General features: G+C 34.9%; 1 protein-coding gene and 1 long non-coding RNA gene across 3 annotated transcripts in view; both read left to right on the top strand.

The window, feature by feature from the left end:
• LOC140775652 (protein transport protein SEC31 homolog B-like) overlaps nucleotides 1–4,053 on the top strand; it is a 28,342-nt gene extending 24,289 nt beyond the window's left edge. For both annotated transcript variants that reach the window (XM_073119039.1, XM_073119038.1), the window contains exons 21-22: nucleotides 1,036–1,268; nucleotides 3,627–4,053. In XM_073119039.1, coding sequence (XP_072975140.1) covers nucleotides 1,036–1,268; nucleotides 3,627–3,716 — 323 coding nt within the window. In that variant the 3' untranslated portion in view covers nucleotides 3,717–4,053. The remainder of the gene's footprint in view (nucleotides 1–1,035; nucleotides 1,269–3,626) is intronic.
• A 6,112-nt stretch (nucleotides 4,054–10,165) lies between these two features.
• LOC140776682 (uncharacterized) lies at nucleotides 10,166–12,708 on the top strand. Its single transcript, XR_012106926.1, has 3 exons — nucleotides 10,166–10,405; nucleotides 11,203–11,306; nucleotides 12,469–12,708. It is a non-coding gene; the product is annotated as an uncharacterized lncRNA (long non-coding RNA).
• The last annotated feature ends 2,351 nt before the right edge of the window (nucleotides 12,709–15,059 follow it).

The following is a 15,059-nucleotide window of genomic DNA, read 5'->3' as shown; positions in this document are numbered from 1 at the left end:
TTTTTTTTTCTGTGTGATCCATAATATCTAGTTGATTTTAGGATAATATTTGTCATCCAATTTATGTGATATTAATAAATGGAAGAATATAGGCTGTGTTATAAATCAAAACGAAGAGGAAAAATATGAGACTGGTATACCAATTGTAGTCTAATTGATTTCAGATTTTTGTCCATAAGATGACCTAATTATTACTTTATTAGAACTAGAACGGAGACTGGAATATTAAACTCCTGCAGTTTTGTCATGCCTATAAGAATACTCCTGAAATATTATATATTTTTATTTTTGTTCTTTAAGGTAGCATGTTATTGTTAGTGATAGAGTTTGTTAAGATAAATGTTGCAATTTCTCTATCGTATAAAGACCTTTTACTCATTCTTTTCTGTGTTTGAATATGGATACCTTTGTAATAGAAGAAACATATGCTTGCCAACAATACAAAAGTAGTCATATAGCTCTAGAGGTGAGTGGAATCAGAGAATTTGAATTTTATTGGAGTCATTGTATTTGTTTGTTATTCAGATATATATGTACATATGAAACATATCTTGGAAAATTACTTAAGGGAAACTACTCGAGAGGATCAGGGCTCGAATGGTGAAAGCATTAGTTTTTTTTGTTTTTTTGTGAAACTATATTGGTAAGAGAAAACCAGACCCGCTAGCCCAACACGACCAGCTACCAGTCCGCTATGGCGATTGGATCGCCAAGAGAGGGCTGCATACTTTTTGTGGGGTGACTGTCTTAGGTGGCTGCATAATCTGCTTTTCAATACACTGAATTTCTTTTAAAAATTTAGTTCTCTCTTTATATATAATATATATAGTTATTTATTTAGTTAGTTGGGGTTTTATTTCTACATATCTTGGGTCATTTTCTTGATTGAAATGTGTGGATGTATCTGTTAAACCCTTATCTTCGTAGTGATGATCAATTACTGATTGTATGAGCCATGTGGTAGATTGTTTTTGCAAAGTGATTCTATAGTGTATTCTAGAAAGTACTGAGATGTGGTTGGTTTTATGCTTACAGCTGAGCTTAGACCTGTGATCACTACACTGACAAAACTCTATAATGAGACCTCAAAAGCTCTTGGAGGACCACAGGGATCTAAAAAGCGTGAAATTGAGGACAATTCAAAGAAAATTGGCTCCTTGTTTGCAAAACTCAATGGTGGAGATATATCTCGAAATGCTGCATCAAAGCTCATTCAGCTATGCAGTGCACTGGACAATGGGGATTTTCCTGCTGCAATGCATCTCCAGGTAGTTGAGTATGTTTGGTAATGTTTGTTGAAGTTGAGTATGTTTGGGAATGTTTGTTGAAGTTGATTTCTCTCCAGTATTGACAAAGGTTTTAATGTGCCACATATTTACACCGTGCTGCTATATAGATCATTGGCCCAAATGATATCCTGTGCAATCATACTGCAAAGTGGAATTCCATTGGCACTAGTGTCATTATTTGTGCTATTTTTCCATTACATTTTAGGGTTTCTTTATAAATAAAATATTTTTATGTGAATATCAACTAGTAACTGCTTCAACACAATCAGTTTATTCTAGTAAAAGTATAAGTCATGTGTAATGGAGTTGCATCACATAGAAGATAATGTGCAATATGAGCATGTGACATACATGTAGGTAGATATGCTATATATTACATATAAGTGCGTGTATTTAGTATACACCTCTGCATTATGCATTTATTCTATTGGCATGCATGATGCGTGATAGAGCTAAAGGAAAAGAAATTTGGGAGGGCCCTCTTGTTTGTGGTGTGAATGATACTTTGTTGTCCATGTCCTGTGGGCTTGCACTCACATTCTAGTAAGTGAATCCTGTGTCCTGTTTTGTCGCTCGCTTTCATGATGTGATCTCACAACCTTCTCCTTGAAATGTCTCGCCTGTTAGAAAGATGGGCATGGATCCCCATAGAAGACACTTGTGGGGATTCATCTTTCATTTAGAACTTACATATTTGGTTAAGTGTAAACTCTGGTTTATGTGTATTTTAGAGATGCCCTACTTGAGAATCAAGTGTGTGCACAAAATGGTTTGTACTCATTTGGACATGATGAATGTTGATTTGCAGCTTGCCAAAGAAGCTTAAATTTTAATTTTTTTTTTATTTGCATGCCAGTACTCCTTTCGTCACAGTGCCTTGTCCAACATGCACTAGTTTGACTTTTATGCTTGTTCAATGAGATTCAAATTTCACTACATTCAAAGATAAAATTAGACCTCAGCATGTTCATATCTTTAGAGTTGCTAAAAAAGCCGTTTATTTATGTGGAGTTAGCCACTCTCTTAGTTATGTGCATCCTTAGGAAAGCAATTCTATATAGACATTCAAAGCTCACTCAGGCACTTCTTGGGTTTTAGCTTTATTTGTTAAGATTAAAGTATATTGTTGTATGTACATGTGAATTATATGCATTTGCAGTTGTCTAGCTTGTACCATGTTCATCAGTTTATTATTTATCTAGATACAAGAAATTATGTAATACACTAATTTTCTACATATATATGGATCAACGTGTCCTCATATAGTCATATGATGAAATTAGGCTGACTGCCATCTCAGTTACTACAAGCTGTGTCAAATCCATTTTGGTGGACACAAGTCATTCTTAGTATTCAGGCACTGCATAACCATCATCACTCGAATCAAGGCTGATATAGCTATGTGGTGCTGGTGAGACGGTTCACACTTCTCCATTTTGTAGAGCTTGTAACTTGTGAGCTCCAAGAAGAGTCCACCTCATAATCCATGTATTAAGCTATCTCATGCGAATTGTATATTAGATGGTTGTTGAGGATGCTGCAGATGTACAGGACATTACTCTGCAGTTTATCTTCTTCAATTTTGATGGTCAAGCATCTGATTAATTATATCTAGAACTTCTCCATAGAACATGATAAGTTGAACTGGAGAATGTCTTGAATGCCAGTATCAATTGGACAAGCACATTTGTGCAACCTCTGCTGCCTGGATTCTTGTAGTCAGCAGATTGGTGCAAATATGCCATTTCCAGTTAACTCCATTACATATAAACAAGGCAACGGATTGTTGCTTTCACCTCTTCACCTAGTTTATTTTTCTATTATTATTTCTTTATTCATCTTGAAATTTTTTCATTTGCTTTTGTATATCCATATTATTCTGAAATGTATAGGCACCAGGAAATGCGGCTGTAAGTGCTTGTGGGCTGTATGGCAATGCAAAAGGCCAACATGGATCCAACAGATCATAGAAGTTCAGTGATATGATTTTCCAACTAAATTTTTATAGTACTTACGGGATAGGTCCAGCTATGGGAAAAATAGTGGTCTAGTGCAATTCTTATAGTAATTTTATTCTACTTACTTTTGACGGTTCAATAAATTTATTTACTTTAAGAATGTAGTAATATTTGTCTGCTTCTGCAATGCTATGTTGCCCCTCGACAGCCTGCACAATTTCAAAATTAGCTGGCCTTTAGGACATTGCTTCCATCTCATACTAACATGGATGCCTTTCTGAACTGATCTCATTTTCTTGCCCCTCGACGACCTGTTCTGTGTGAGGGAACTGATCTGATTTTCTTGCCTTTCTGAACTTCATTATTTAACATTTGGCAGGTGCTCTTAACAACGAGTGACTGGGATGAGTGCAACTTCTGGCTTCCAGTATTGAAGCGCATGATCAAGACAAGGCAGACCATAAGATGATGATTAACCTGGTGGTTCCTCAAGCCTCTATTGTCTGTATACATTATCTTCGTCAAGAAATTTATTCCTCCTAGGGTCGTCAGAAGATTTCATTAATCTATTTACAGTATGCTAGTTCACTGGGCTGCTGAAGGCCCCTTTCCATAGAAGACTAGCTACATTGAGTGCATCAAGTTCTTTTGTTGCTGATCTTTTTTGTAGCTTTGTTGTAACTGACAATATGGTCCCCATTTCACACCTTTTCTGCCCCTTTTACCTCTTATTAGTTTGCTAATTTTGCGATTGAGTTGTTGGATTAAAAAGTCTTTTTGAAGAGATTGGCCTATTTGTTCCTTAACTTCCCTGTTAAATGGTCTTGATGATTCAGGTATGTATTGGGAAGGTTTATTTTTTTAAAGAGGTATTATTTATTCCTTCATCTTTATAATAATTTGTTCTGAATCCTGTGATTCTGTTTTTGGTCTTGGAACTCTTGATAATTATTCCGTTTGAATACCCCTTAAATGACATATTAGGATAGGCCACAACATGGTCATTTTACAAATCTTGAATAGCATGGCCACCTCACGAGGTATTATTACGAAATGGAAGAGTTTTGATGGGGCTGCAAATAGATTGCGCACGGTGGTCTTTCTAGAAATTCATTGATGAGAAAAGTGTGTTCACAAAATGATTTGACTTCAGTGCAATCCTTGAAGGTATTCAATGTGTTCTAGTAGATAGCGGTTTTACAAATAGAAACGCATCGATACAATGTGGAACTGAAGAGGAATAAGCAAATACACATTTATACAAAGTGTGTTACTTCAGATCAATCATCTCAGATATTTTCAGCATAAATAAAAATCACTCGATGACTTGTAGCAATCTTTATTATTTACTCTGAACTTCTGATTCAATGATTTTTCTAAGGATAGAAGTATACAATTTGCTCTCTGAACTATTTAAAATGTTACAATATTCACGCTTATAAAGTGTTGTGTTGTGCTTGAGATATTATAAGGAATAATTTATATACACATATTTGGAGGGAGCAAAGTGACATTGAGATAAAGTTCATAAGAGCAAACTGTTATTAAGCATTGGCAATAGCTACATAGGTCATTGATGGTCAGGTTTTTATCATCCATCATATTTTTTGGAGAGAGTTGATCAGACCTAGTTATATTTTAGAGCAAATTATTGTTCAGTCTCTATGGTTTGGTCTAATTTTAATTTATTCCTTGTACATCAAACTTAAACACTTAAAACAGTTTTTGTTAGATCTTTTGTCCAAATTTATGGTGCAAGTGCAAAAATTTAGCTTATGTGAAAATAAATGGAATAACTGGGCTTGTGTTTGGGAAGGATTTACAAAGATAAAAAGAGCCAAGGGTTGTCTCAATGAAAACTCTTAGCTAGCTCATGCTATCAAGAAGTTGGGTGGTCATAAAGTTTCACCCAAGTCTAGTCGCATTATTACAAACAATGATAGGCGGCATGTGGTTTCTCGTAGGAAGATGACGTTCTTTGAGGAAACCTAACCATCGCAAGGAGCACAAATGGAAACTAAATGAAAATCCTCCCAGCCTGATAACCCTAGTTCTAAATTGACATCTTATCTGCTTCACTAGTAATTTTATTCTACTTTTCCTCTTCTTACAAGATTGTGCTTAAGCATAAGAGCCTTTATTTAATTCCTTTTATGGCGTCACATAAGCCTTCCTTTTCCTTTGAGAAGTGGGTTAAGCATGGGATAATTAACCATCTTTTTCCTTCGTTATCCTACCACCCTCCTCATAAGGTAGCGAGTGCTACCATTATGTTGTGTTGGACCACCACATGTTCTCTTGTAGAAACACACATTATTGTTTCTAGTGTGGCTATCTGGGTCATAGAAAACTTCTTTTGTAGGTTGTGTTAAGAGAGCAAAGAAATTTACAGTCCATATTTCATCTCCTCCTACTGTTTAAAGAACCTTCTCTAGACTCTCCCGCTTGGTAGTGGTTCTAGCTACAAGCAAGTCATAGTGAGTAGCATTGAAACTGTTCTTACTCTTTATGTGGAGGTCCACTTTGTTGAAAATTATGAGCTAAGAAAATCGAGGGAATGTATATTGTTCCTTTCCCATCGCCTAAGCTTCTTCGAGAAACCACCATTAGGAGTTAGTTTTCAGCGTTAAGAGGAGACTTTATCCTCAACCATGTTAGATGGACTAGGGCGCCACCAATGTATCTCGTGCTTATTATGCTTGGATTATTTTATTTAGCCTTCCTCTTGATTGTTAGACAAAGAAGTTAGTAAAGTAAATCATAAGCTCTTTGGAGTTTTAAGTTGTTGGTGGAATAAGATGTTCCAATTTAGGGCTATCATTTCTTCTGAAGAAATTTCTCACCTCTCTAAAGGAGTTTGGGATGTAGTCGGAGGTTTCAAACATCGAATGGACATCTAGGTTTCTATCCCTCTAGCTTTCAACCATCCGCCAGACTTAGAGAAAGACTAAACATAATGGTATATGGTGCTTGAAGATTATGCTAAGAAAAAAAGGAGAGGGGGTGTTAGTTGTGAACATTATGATCATAGTTTATTATGAATCAATCTCGCACCAATTGGTTCATCTTTTAATTTTGAGGAGTTTTAAATCTAAAGTGTATTTTTGTAGTCATAAGAGCGAAAAGAGTTAAGTTCGTGGTGCATGCAACTTTTGCTTTAAAGAGTTTGTTTTCCTAATAAGTGTGTTAATATTTGTGAGCTGATTAGAGCTTTAGTGCAAGATGTTAACATGTATCTAGCAATTCTTGGAATTTTTATCTCAATCCTAGACTTTACTCCAAGAGCTATCTTCTATTGAGGTTGAAATTTTGTTTTTTGTGGGAGTGTTGTAACATAAAAAAAAAGAAAAAAAAGAAAAAAGAAATTTGAGCGCGCATGCCTTCTTCCCCTCCCTTTCCTTTTTTTTTCTCTTCTCCTTCTTTTCTTCCCTCCCTCCCCATAGCTGTTTCCCTCCTATCATAGCTTGGTCATAGTTGACATGTATCATATGTGTTATATTTGAGAAAGATATGATGATGATATGACTAAATATTTATGTATACATTATCAAATATTATATACTTAGTTAGTCATGACATAATATCTACTATATATTTATATATTATTGAGGATATATTTATATACTTATTCATGATATGATGCTTGTTTCTAATTCATATTATCTAGTATATGATTTACTCTCTATTTGATATCACTGATTTAAAGCAAGGTCTACTTACTGAACCTTTAACTCATAACTTTATTTTTTTTTAACTCTCCAAATATGAGTTATCTAATAGAGATTTGAGATATCGTGAAGTGATATTTTAAGACAAAGACGAAGTGAGTTAAATGTGAGGTGATATAAAAGATAACTTATATAGAGTCGTACTAATATTAGATATATTTGTATCCATTTGTATTTGACGATGATTTGTATAATACAAGTTGGATTATATTTTACTCAGTTACTTGTTATATTTTGATGGTATGTCGTGGTTTCTGTGAGTCATGCCAGATTATATAGTCGTCTAGTATGGTTATTATGGATTATGTTATTCATATGTCAATATGCTTATTTGGATGATAACATAATTTATCTTGAGATAGATTATATGAACACAAGTGTATCTTCCTATGGCAATCCTATCCATCCTATCATGTGTGCTTCGTATGCCATGTGGGCATGGTTAAGCATGTGCCCATGCTTGGTGGAGGCATTACATGAGGACCATGATAGTCAGTTGTGGCACCCTACCACTCTATTTTGAACTTGAATTTGTTAGCACTGATTATCAATTAGCGAGCATTTTTATAAAACCTCTTAGTGAGAACAGATTTTTCTATATCACAAGAGAACTTGATATGTCTAATTGTCTTGAAAAATAATATTCAAAAATATTTTACCTATGAATATATGTTATCTATTAATTTTTTTACATATAGATAGGGAGAGATATCGAATTTGAACCTTATGAATATCTCAATATATCTTGACAAATTTAAATTCATGTTCTCTTTCTTATGCTTAAATATTATCACAAATTATGATCAGTCATTTGATTTCCTTTGGTATCATATCAATATTTTTTAAAACTTGTAGTTATTTTTGTTGATTTCAATAGAAGGAGAAATATTTAATTCATGCAAAAGAATGGTATTCCGAAATAAATATATATTTGCATTTATTGTTTGTCATCATTAATTGAGAAGCTTCTTCTTTCCTATGTAAAAAGCTGAATTAATTTGAACCATAGTTAGTATTTGAAGGGTAACTTTTAATTGTAATATAAGATTCATTTATATATATCTTTGTTATAATATATAATTTTCAATCCTCAAGTTTTAGTTTTCAAAATTAAGTTACAATTTAGAGATTATAAAAACTGTATTTCTAATAAATAGATTCTTGATGCATGTTTGTTTTTTTATTTATAACTTTCTTTATAGTGATATGATAATTATGAGATTTTATATGTGAATAGCACATTTGATATTCTATAATTTATATGTACAAATATGTTTAAAATTCAGAAGTTACCTATGTGCAATAAGACCTACAAATTGACAATTCATTGTTATGTTCTAGGTTGACATCTTTGGGCCACAAAGTCTAATTCGATTGATTTTGCTATTAACAATGTGCTGTAAGTCAAGAAAAAAAAAAAAAAAATCTAACTAGAAACTGCACACATTTAATGTTATGATCCAACCACCTAGGTTAAATTAGTCGAGTCGGTTGAGTTGAGTCTATTTATCTTTTATGTAAGCCCTTAGACAAGTCTAGATATATCATGTACGCCCTTAAGATAAGTCTAGTTAAGTCTTGTAAGTCATTAAGACAAGTTCAATTAAGTCATGTAAACCACTAATGCAAGTTTAATTAAGTTATGTAAGCCTCTGAGGCAAGTCCTAATTCGAGTCGTATAAGTATTTATGGCTAATTCGAGTAGGATTCATTATACTTGATCTCAATATATAGATGGGCTAGGCTTCTTTGTTTAATCATTCAAGAATCCAAGTACTAAAAATTAATTGAGTATAGCTATTTTCTTATTATTGCATTTATCGTTTTATTATAGTTGTTAGATTGTCTTTACCTTTCTAGGAGTAGATCATAGCCTTAGAACCTCCAAAGCTTCCAAACTCTAGCCACTATCTTCTTTTAGCAGCCACCCTACTATACCCTATCCACTACAACCCTTTGCCATCTGCCACCCTTCGACGACCGTCGCAACATCAGATATTTATCAATCTGTCCCATTCTGACATTTCTTTACTATTTTATTTATAACTTTTTATCTCGACCTCTAATTTAGGGTAAAGAGAAGATAGAGAGGCGAGAAACCAATAATTCAATAGCATTATAATTTTGGCTGCCATTCACATTTTTATAGATGCTAGCCAACAGGCCAAAATAATAATTATTAACCCTAATTCTAGTGGACTCTCGCCAATTGTGTTTGAACGCACAAAAGACATTCTCTATCAATGTGAACGAGATGCAAACGTTCAAATACGCCCGATCGCATTAGGACGCACATTTTGCGTTCTCTGTTTTTGCGAACTTGATGTAGGCGTTCGCAAAGGCGTCGAACGCGACCTAAAGAAAATTTATTTAATGAAAATAAATAACTAATGCAATAAGAAAATACTTTAACTAAGTGTATCAACAAGGTTTTTAAACATGGTGGATTGTTACGACCTGACTATGTAGGTTAAGTTAGTTGAGTCACATGAGTCAAGTCTATTTATCTTTTAATTGATTCATGTCTATCTCATATATAAGCCTTTAAGACAAGTATATTTAAGTCATTAAAGTCACTAATGCAAGTTCAATTAAGTCATGTAAGCCACTAGTACATGTTCAATTATGTCATGTAAGCCTCTAAAGTAAGTCTTAGTGTAATAACCCCCCCAAAAAAAAAAAAAAAAAAGAAAAGAAAAAATAATAATAATATATAAATTGAAAAAAAATAATAATAATAAAAATAAATAAAAGAGACAACAAGAAAGAAATAAAATAAAATAAAAAATATTGGCGTTGCATGGCACGAGCTCGTGCCATGCAACGTGGGCGCGTGTTGGGGGCGCCACGTGCGCCCACAACCGCCGGCCCGGCCAACCGGGCCGGACCAGCTAGCTGCGGCGGGCCCCGCCGCCGCCGCAGCCGCCGCCTTCCCTCTCTCTCTTTATATATCTCTCTCTCTTTCTCTCTCACATTCTCTCTCTCTCCCTCTCTCTCTCTCTTTTCTCACATATTTTCTTGCCGACGCCGGTCTACCACCGCCGTCGCTGCCGTCGCCGCCGCAACACCACCCTCACCGCCTCTCTCTCTCTCTTTTGATCTCTCTCTCTCTCGAACCCTCTCTTTCTCTCCTTCCCTTGCCGACGCTAGCCTACCGCCGCCGTCGCCGCCGCACCACCTTCTCCTTCTCTAACTCCCTCGTTCTCTCTCTACCCTTCTCTCTTTCTCTCTCTCTAGCACCGCTCTCTTTCTCTCCTCGCCGACGGCTTCTCGTTGTCGCCGTCGTCGCCGCCGCACCACCTTCTCTCTCTCTTACCCTCCTCTCTCTCTCTCTCTCTCTCTCTCTCTCTCTTGAGCTCTCTCCCTTCTCTTATCAACGCCAGCCGCCGCTGTCGCTGTCGCCGTCGCCGTCGCCACCGCCGCAGCCTAGGTGAGCCTCCCTTCCTTCTCCTTCTCTTCTTCTTCTTCTTCTTTCTTCTTTCTTCTTTCTTTCTTTCTCTTCTCCTTCCTCTCTTCTTCTTCTCCATTCTTGGCCTCCTCCTCCTCTTGTTGTGTAGCAGACAGTGTTGGAAGAGGACTATTATTATTATTTTTTTATATAATTACTTCCTAATGATAAGTAACATAGTCTATTTAGATAATTAATTATTTTGATAATTTATAACTAATATAATTTTACTAAGCATTTTAGTATAATAATTTATTAATTACAATTATAAATATTGCCTATAAATTTATTTAGAGTTTTAGTTATTATTTATTAGTGAATATATGTAGTCTTATATTTATATTTAACTTATATTATATATGTCTATTTTTAGTATATTAGTATTGTCTAATAGTTTGTATAAAATGGAATACTAGAATTGCAGATTATTTTTGTATAATAGGATAATGATTATTTTATGTATAATCTAGGATTAGTTAAATAAGAGTAAGTATTACAAAATAACTAGTAATAATATTATTCTATAATTATTTTTTTATTAAATCATATATATAGACGTCTTGGTTATTTATAAAAAGGAGATAAATTACTATATACTTATTTTCTATAATTACCAAATTAGGATTTTATTAAATAAATATAAATAGCATATTAATATTGCCATAATTAAATTTATCCTATAAATCTAATCAATATTAAACCTAATAAAATATCATATTTTACTCGAACGAATTATAATTAGATAAACAACTAACTTTATGTTACTTAAACATTTTCAGATCCCGAACCCCTTATTTGAGACCCCGTTGTCCTTGCTAGCGAGAAGTGTCACACGGTTGATGGGCGGATGTAAGGGATACGTGGTTTATATCTTCTGATCAGTGTGAGTAGTCTTATCCCCTAGATCCCTTTCTCAAATTAGGATTTATTATATATTACGTACATGCATGTTTTGGCCTCCAGCATGATTATATGACTTTATATAGAGATGATTTCAGTCGAGCATATATTTTATCATGTATTTGATTAGACTGATCTGGGACATGAGTACATTGGTGATATATAGAGATGATTGGAGATGATTATGCTATTATGGTTTTATATTGGGATGATCTCTATCATGAGTATATATGTGATAGATTAGCATGAGTATGCATGTGTTAGATACATGGTTGGAGTTTGCATTACATCATTTTTCTCTCGGCTTCTTTACCACCTAAATTCCTGAGTTGTATGATCTGTTGTCGTACTGGATATATGCATATGATTTATCATGTATAGGAAATCATAAAAGTACATGTGTATGTGATGTGATGTGATGTGATGTGATGGCTGGAACGGTATCTGGTCCGGACTGGTACTGGACATACTCTTAGCGTATGGCAGAGTATGGTGATAGCTGATAGTTGTACTCTTAGCGTATGACAGGGTACAACTATCATTGATATACCCTTAGCGTATGGCAGGGTATGATTACTTTCTTCAGAGATACCCTTAGCGTATGGCAGGGTATGATTTATCTACAGAGATACTCTTAGCGTATGACAGGGTATACTCTGAGCTTGTGACATGATGTGTATCGAGTTTGGGGTCGGGTACCGTAGTCCAGCATGGTGGATGATATTCAGAGTTGAGACGGATGATTGTGATAGTGAGAGATATGTGAATTATATCTGGCTCTGACATATATGATTATCTAGTAGTTGGCATGCATCATGCATCATCATTGTTGTGACTAGTATCATTGGATCATAATTGTTATACATGATATGGTGTTATATTCGGTGATGTTATATGGTAATTTCATCATGTTATATAATTTCGGTTGAGGATATAATATGGTCATTCATGAGAACTGATTTCATTCATATATATGTCATTGAGGATACATATATATATATGTTCATACATGACATCATACTGCTTTCTGATTCATATTATCCAGTACATGATTTATTCTCTGTTTGGCTTCACTAATTCGGGGTAAGGTCTATTCACTGAGCCTTTTGCTCATGACTCTCTTTATTTCTTTTCTAACCCCTCAGATATGTGGTACGTGATAGCGACTTGAGAAGATATTTTAGAGTGATGATGAAGTGAGCTATAGATGCGAGATGGCATAGATGATAGTTTATATAGAAATTGAGTTGTACTAGTATTTGATATTTGTACTCTTTTGTATTAGACGATGATTTGTATAATACAGGTCGAATCATAGTGTACTCTTGTATCAGTTGTTTAGTTGTATCTTGATGGTTTGTTGTGGCTTGTGTGGGTCCTGCCAGATTATGTAGCGGTCTAGTGTGTATTATTGTGTATTTTGATATTCATATGTTAACAGGTTTATTTGGTTAAGAGTATGATTTATTTGGTGATGGATTATGTGATCATGGATATGTTAGTAGGTGTTATTTGATGATGTCATGATTGTATGTGCACAGGAGTGTATCTGTGCGTGACGGGCCCCGCCTGACCTGTCGCGTGCGCCGCGCGTGCCGTGTGGGCGCGTGGGCATGCACGTGTCCGTGCCTGGCGGGGGCGTTACACTTAGCTTGAATTGAATAAACCTTTAGGGCTTGTCTGAGTTGGATTTATTATGCTCGACCTCTATATAAAGAGGAGTTGGGCTTATTTGTTTAATCATCCAAGCATTAAAGCATCGAAAATTAATTAAGTTTAGTTATTATTTTTACATTTACCATTATATCATAGCTGTTAGATCGTTTTTATCTTTCTAGAAGTATATTATAGCTATAGAACCTCCAAAGCTTCCAAACCCTAGCCATCACCTTCCTCTAAATCTGGTTCGTAATATTTTATGCTTTGTAAATAGTCTTGATTGCTTCAAACTATTTTAAATGTGAAAGAGACTTCTCAAGCCTATAAAAGGAGGTTTATACCTTATATTGAAACAAGAGTTTTAAAGTCAAGTCAAAGAATACAAAAGATAGCAATTTAACTTTCTTTTCTTTTTCTTTTTCTTTTTCTTAGCGAGATTTATTGTAAACAAACTCTTTGGAAACTATTGCACACCTTGGAAGCATTTTTTTTTGGTTTTGATTTGATTAGTGAAGAAGGTGAAAAAAGCCTTTGTAGTTTGTAGGTGAGATCGAGTGGATCCCTTGGAAAAAATTGATGGACTTTTTAACTCAAAGCAAAGGTGTATTGAGAGAAGAGATTTTGGGGATAAATTTCTTGCATAAATATAACACCCACTACCAAATACACATGCTCCTCATGTAGGTGGAACCTATGTGATGTCCATATGACCTGTTAGTCATTGTTTCAATATAATAAACAGGAGAAAAACCCATATTTCTACAAATAATATGAAACATAAGAAGACCCATAACACTATAATCGATAACAAGTCCCAAAATATATAACCATAGATATATCCTAATGTCTACGTAGGGGTTACAAGCCATTTAGCTTATTTTACAAGAATAAAATAAGTAAAAAGAAACTAAATTGGTCTTTGCTAGATCTTCCATGGGCTCACTGCCATCTATAGATCTGAAAATAGTTTCAACAGAAAGTGGTGAGCATAAAGCCCAGCATCAATCCGAACTATCAAGTAGTGCAAAAGTAGTACAATTAATGATGCAACAATAAGTAAATATGAATATGCGTATTATGATCAAATCAATGTACCAGTATTCCATACTCAATATGTTCATGTAATGCGCACAGGTATTAGCAATCAATAATCCTCCATACATCAATTCGAACTATCAAGTCCATAAACTCAAGCTCACATTGAGTTCTGCCCATAATCAATATCAACACTATACCACATGATATGCATCATCTCAGACTACCAAACTTGTAACTTAGGCTCATGTAGAGCTATACCTGTAGGCTATATCAACACTCACATCCGACGACACAAATCCATAAGGGAGGCTAGATCTTAGTGGTAACTCACCAGCCCTTCACCCATTTGCGTCATGACTAATTGTCCGCCATCGCAGACTAAGAATCTCAATCGTAAGCCTATCATATAGGTCAATATCGCATATCGATATTACTATCCAAGCTATCGGCTCCACATCATTGCACCACCGTGTGACAATCATGAGCTGTCGCTCATAGAGGTCCTCACCCTACGTCATCGAGTACTACTAGGTCTACGACATCTTACCTTTCTCTCTTTCTATCTTAAATACCCTAAAGGATATGACTTTCGTCGATCGATTGTAAATCGCTTATCACCCGACAAAATGGCTGCTTGATTATTTATGATTAATAGATTGAGACCTTAAACGTGGGCCCTAATATATAAGTATAATAATATCTCTCCCTCCTAACCTAGCTGGAGTAGGGTCGGGTACTATCGAGATGTAGTAGTCACCCCTTTTTGGTGGTGCACGTGTGCAAGTGGGATACTATTATACAGCATAACAAGCATAATAGAACACACATCATTATCATGTATAACGTGCTAACACACGTAATCATGTCTAATAAATATGATACTCAAAATCTTATCGAACAACAAAATAGAAAAAAACATACACAACATGTAATAATAATAGTAAGAAAAACGTATGCACATACATGATATGAATGTGATGATATCATAAGGTAAGTTATTGCATTCTCTACACTACTAGATTATAGAAGTTTTATTTGC

The sequence above is a fragment of the Typha angustifolia genome, chromosome 14 (genome assembly GCF_048772165.1).
Source record: "Typha angustifolia cultivar Huaian chromosome 14, ASM4877216v1, whole genome shotgun sequence".
Taxonomy (NCBI): domain Eukaryota; kingdom Viridiplantae; phylum Streptophyta; class Magnoliopsida; order Poales; family Typhaceae; genus Typha; species Typha angustifolia.
This window is presented reverse-complemented; position numbering and strand designations above follow the sequence as displayed.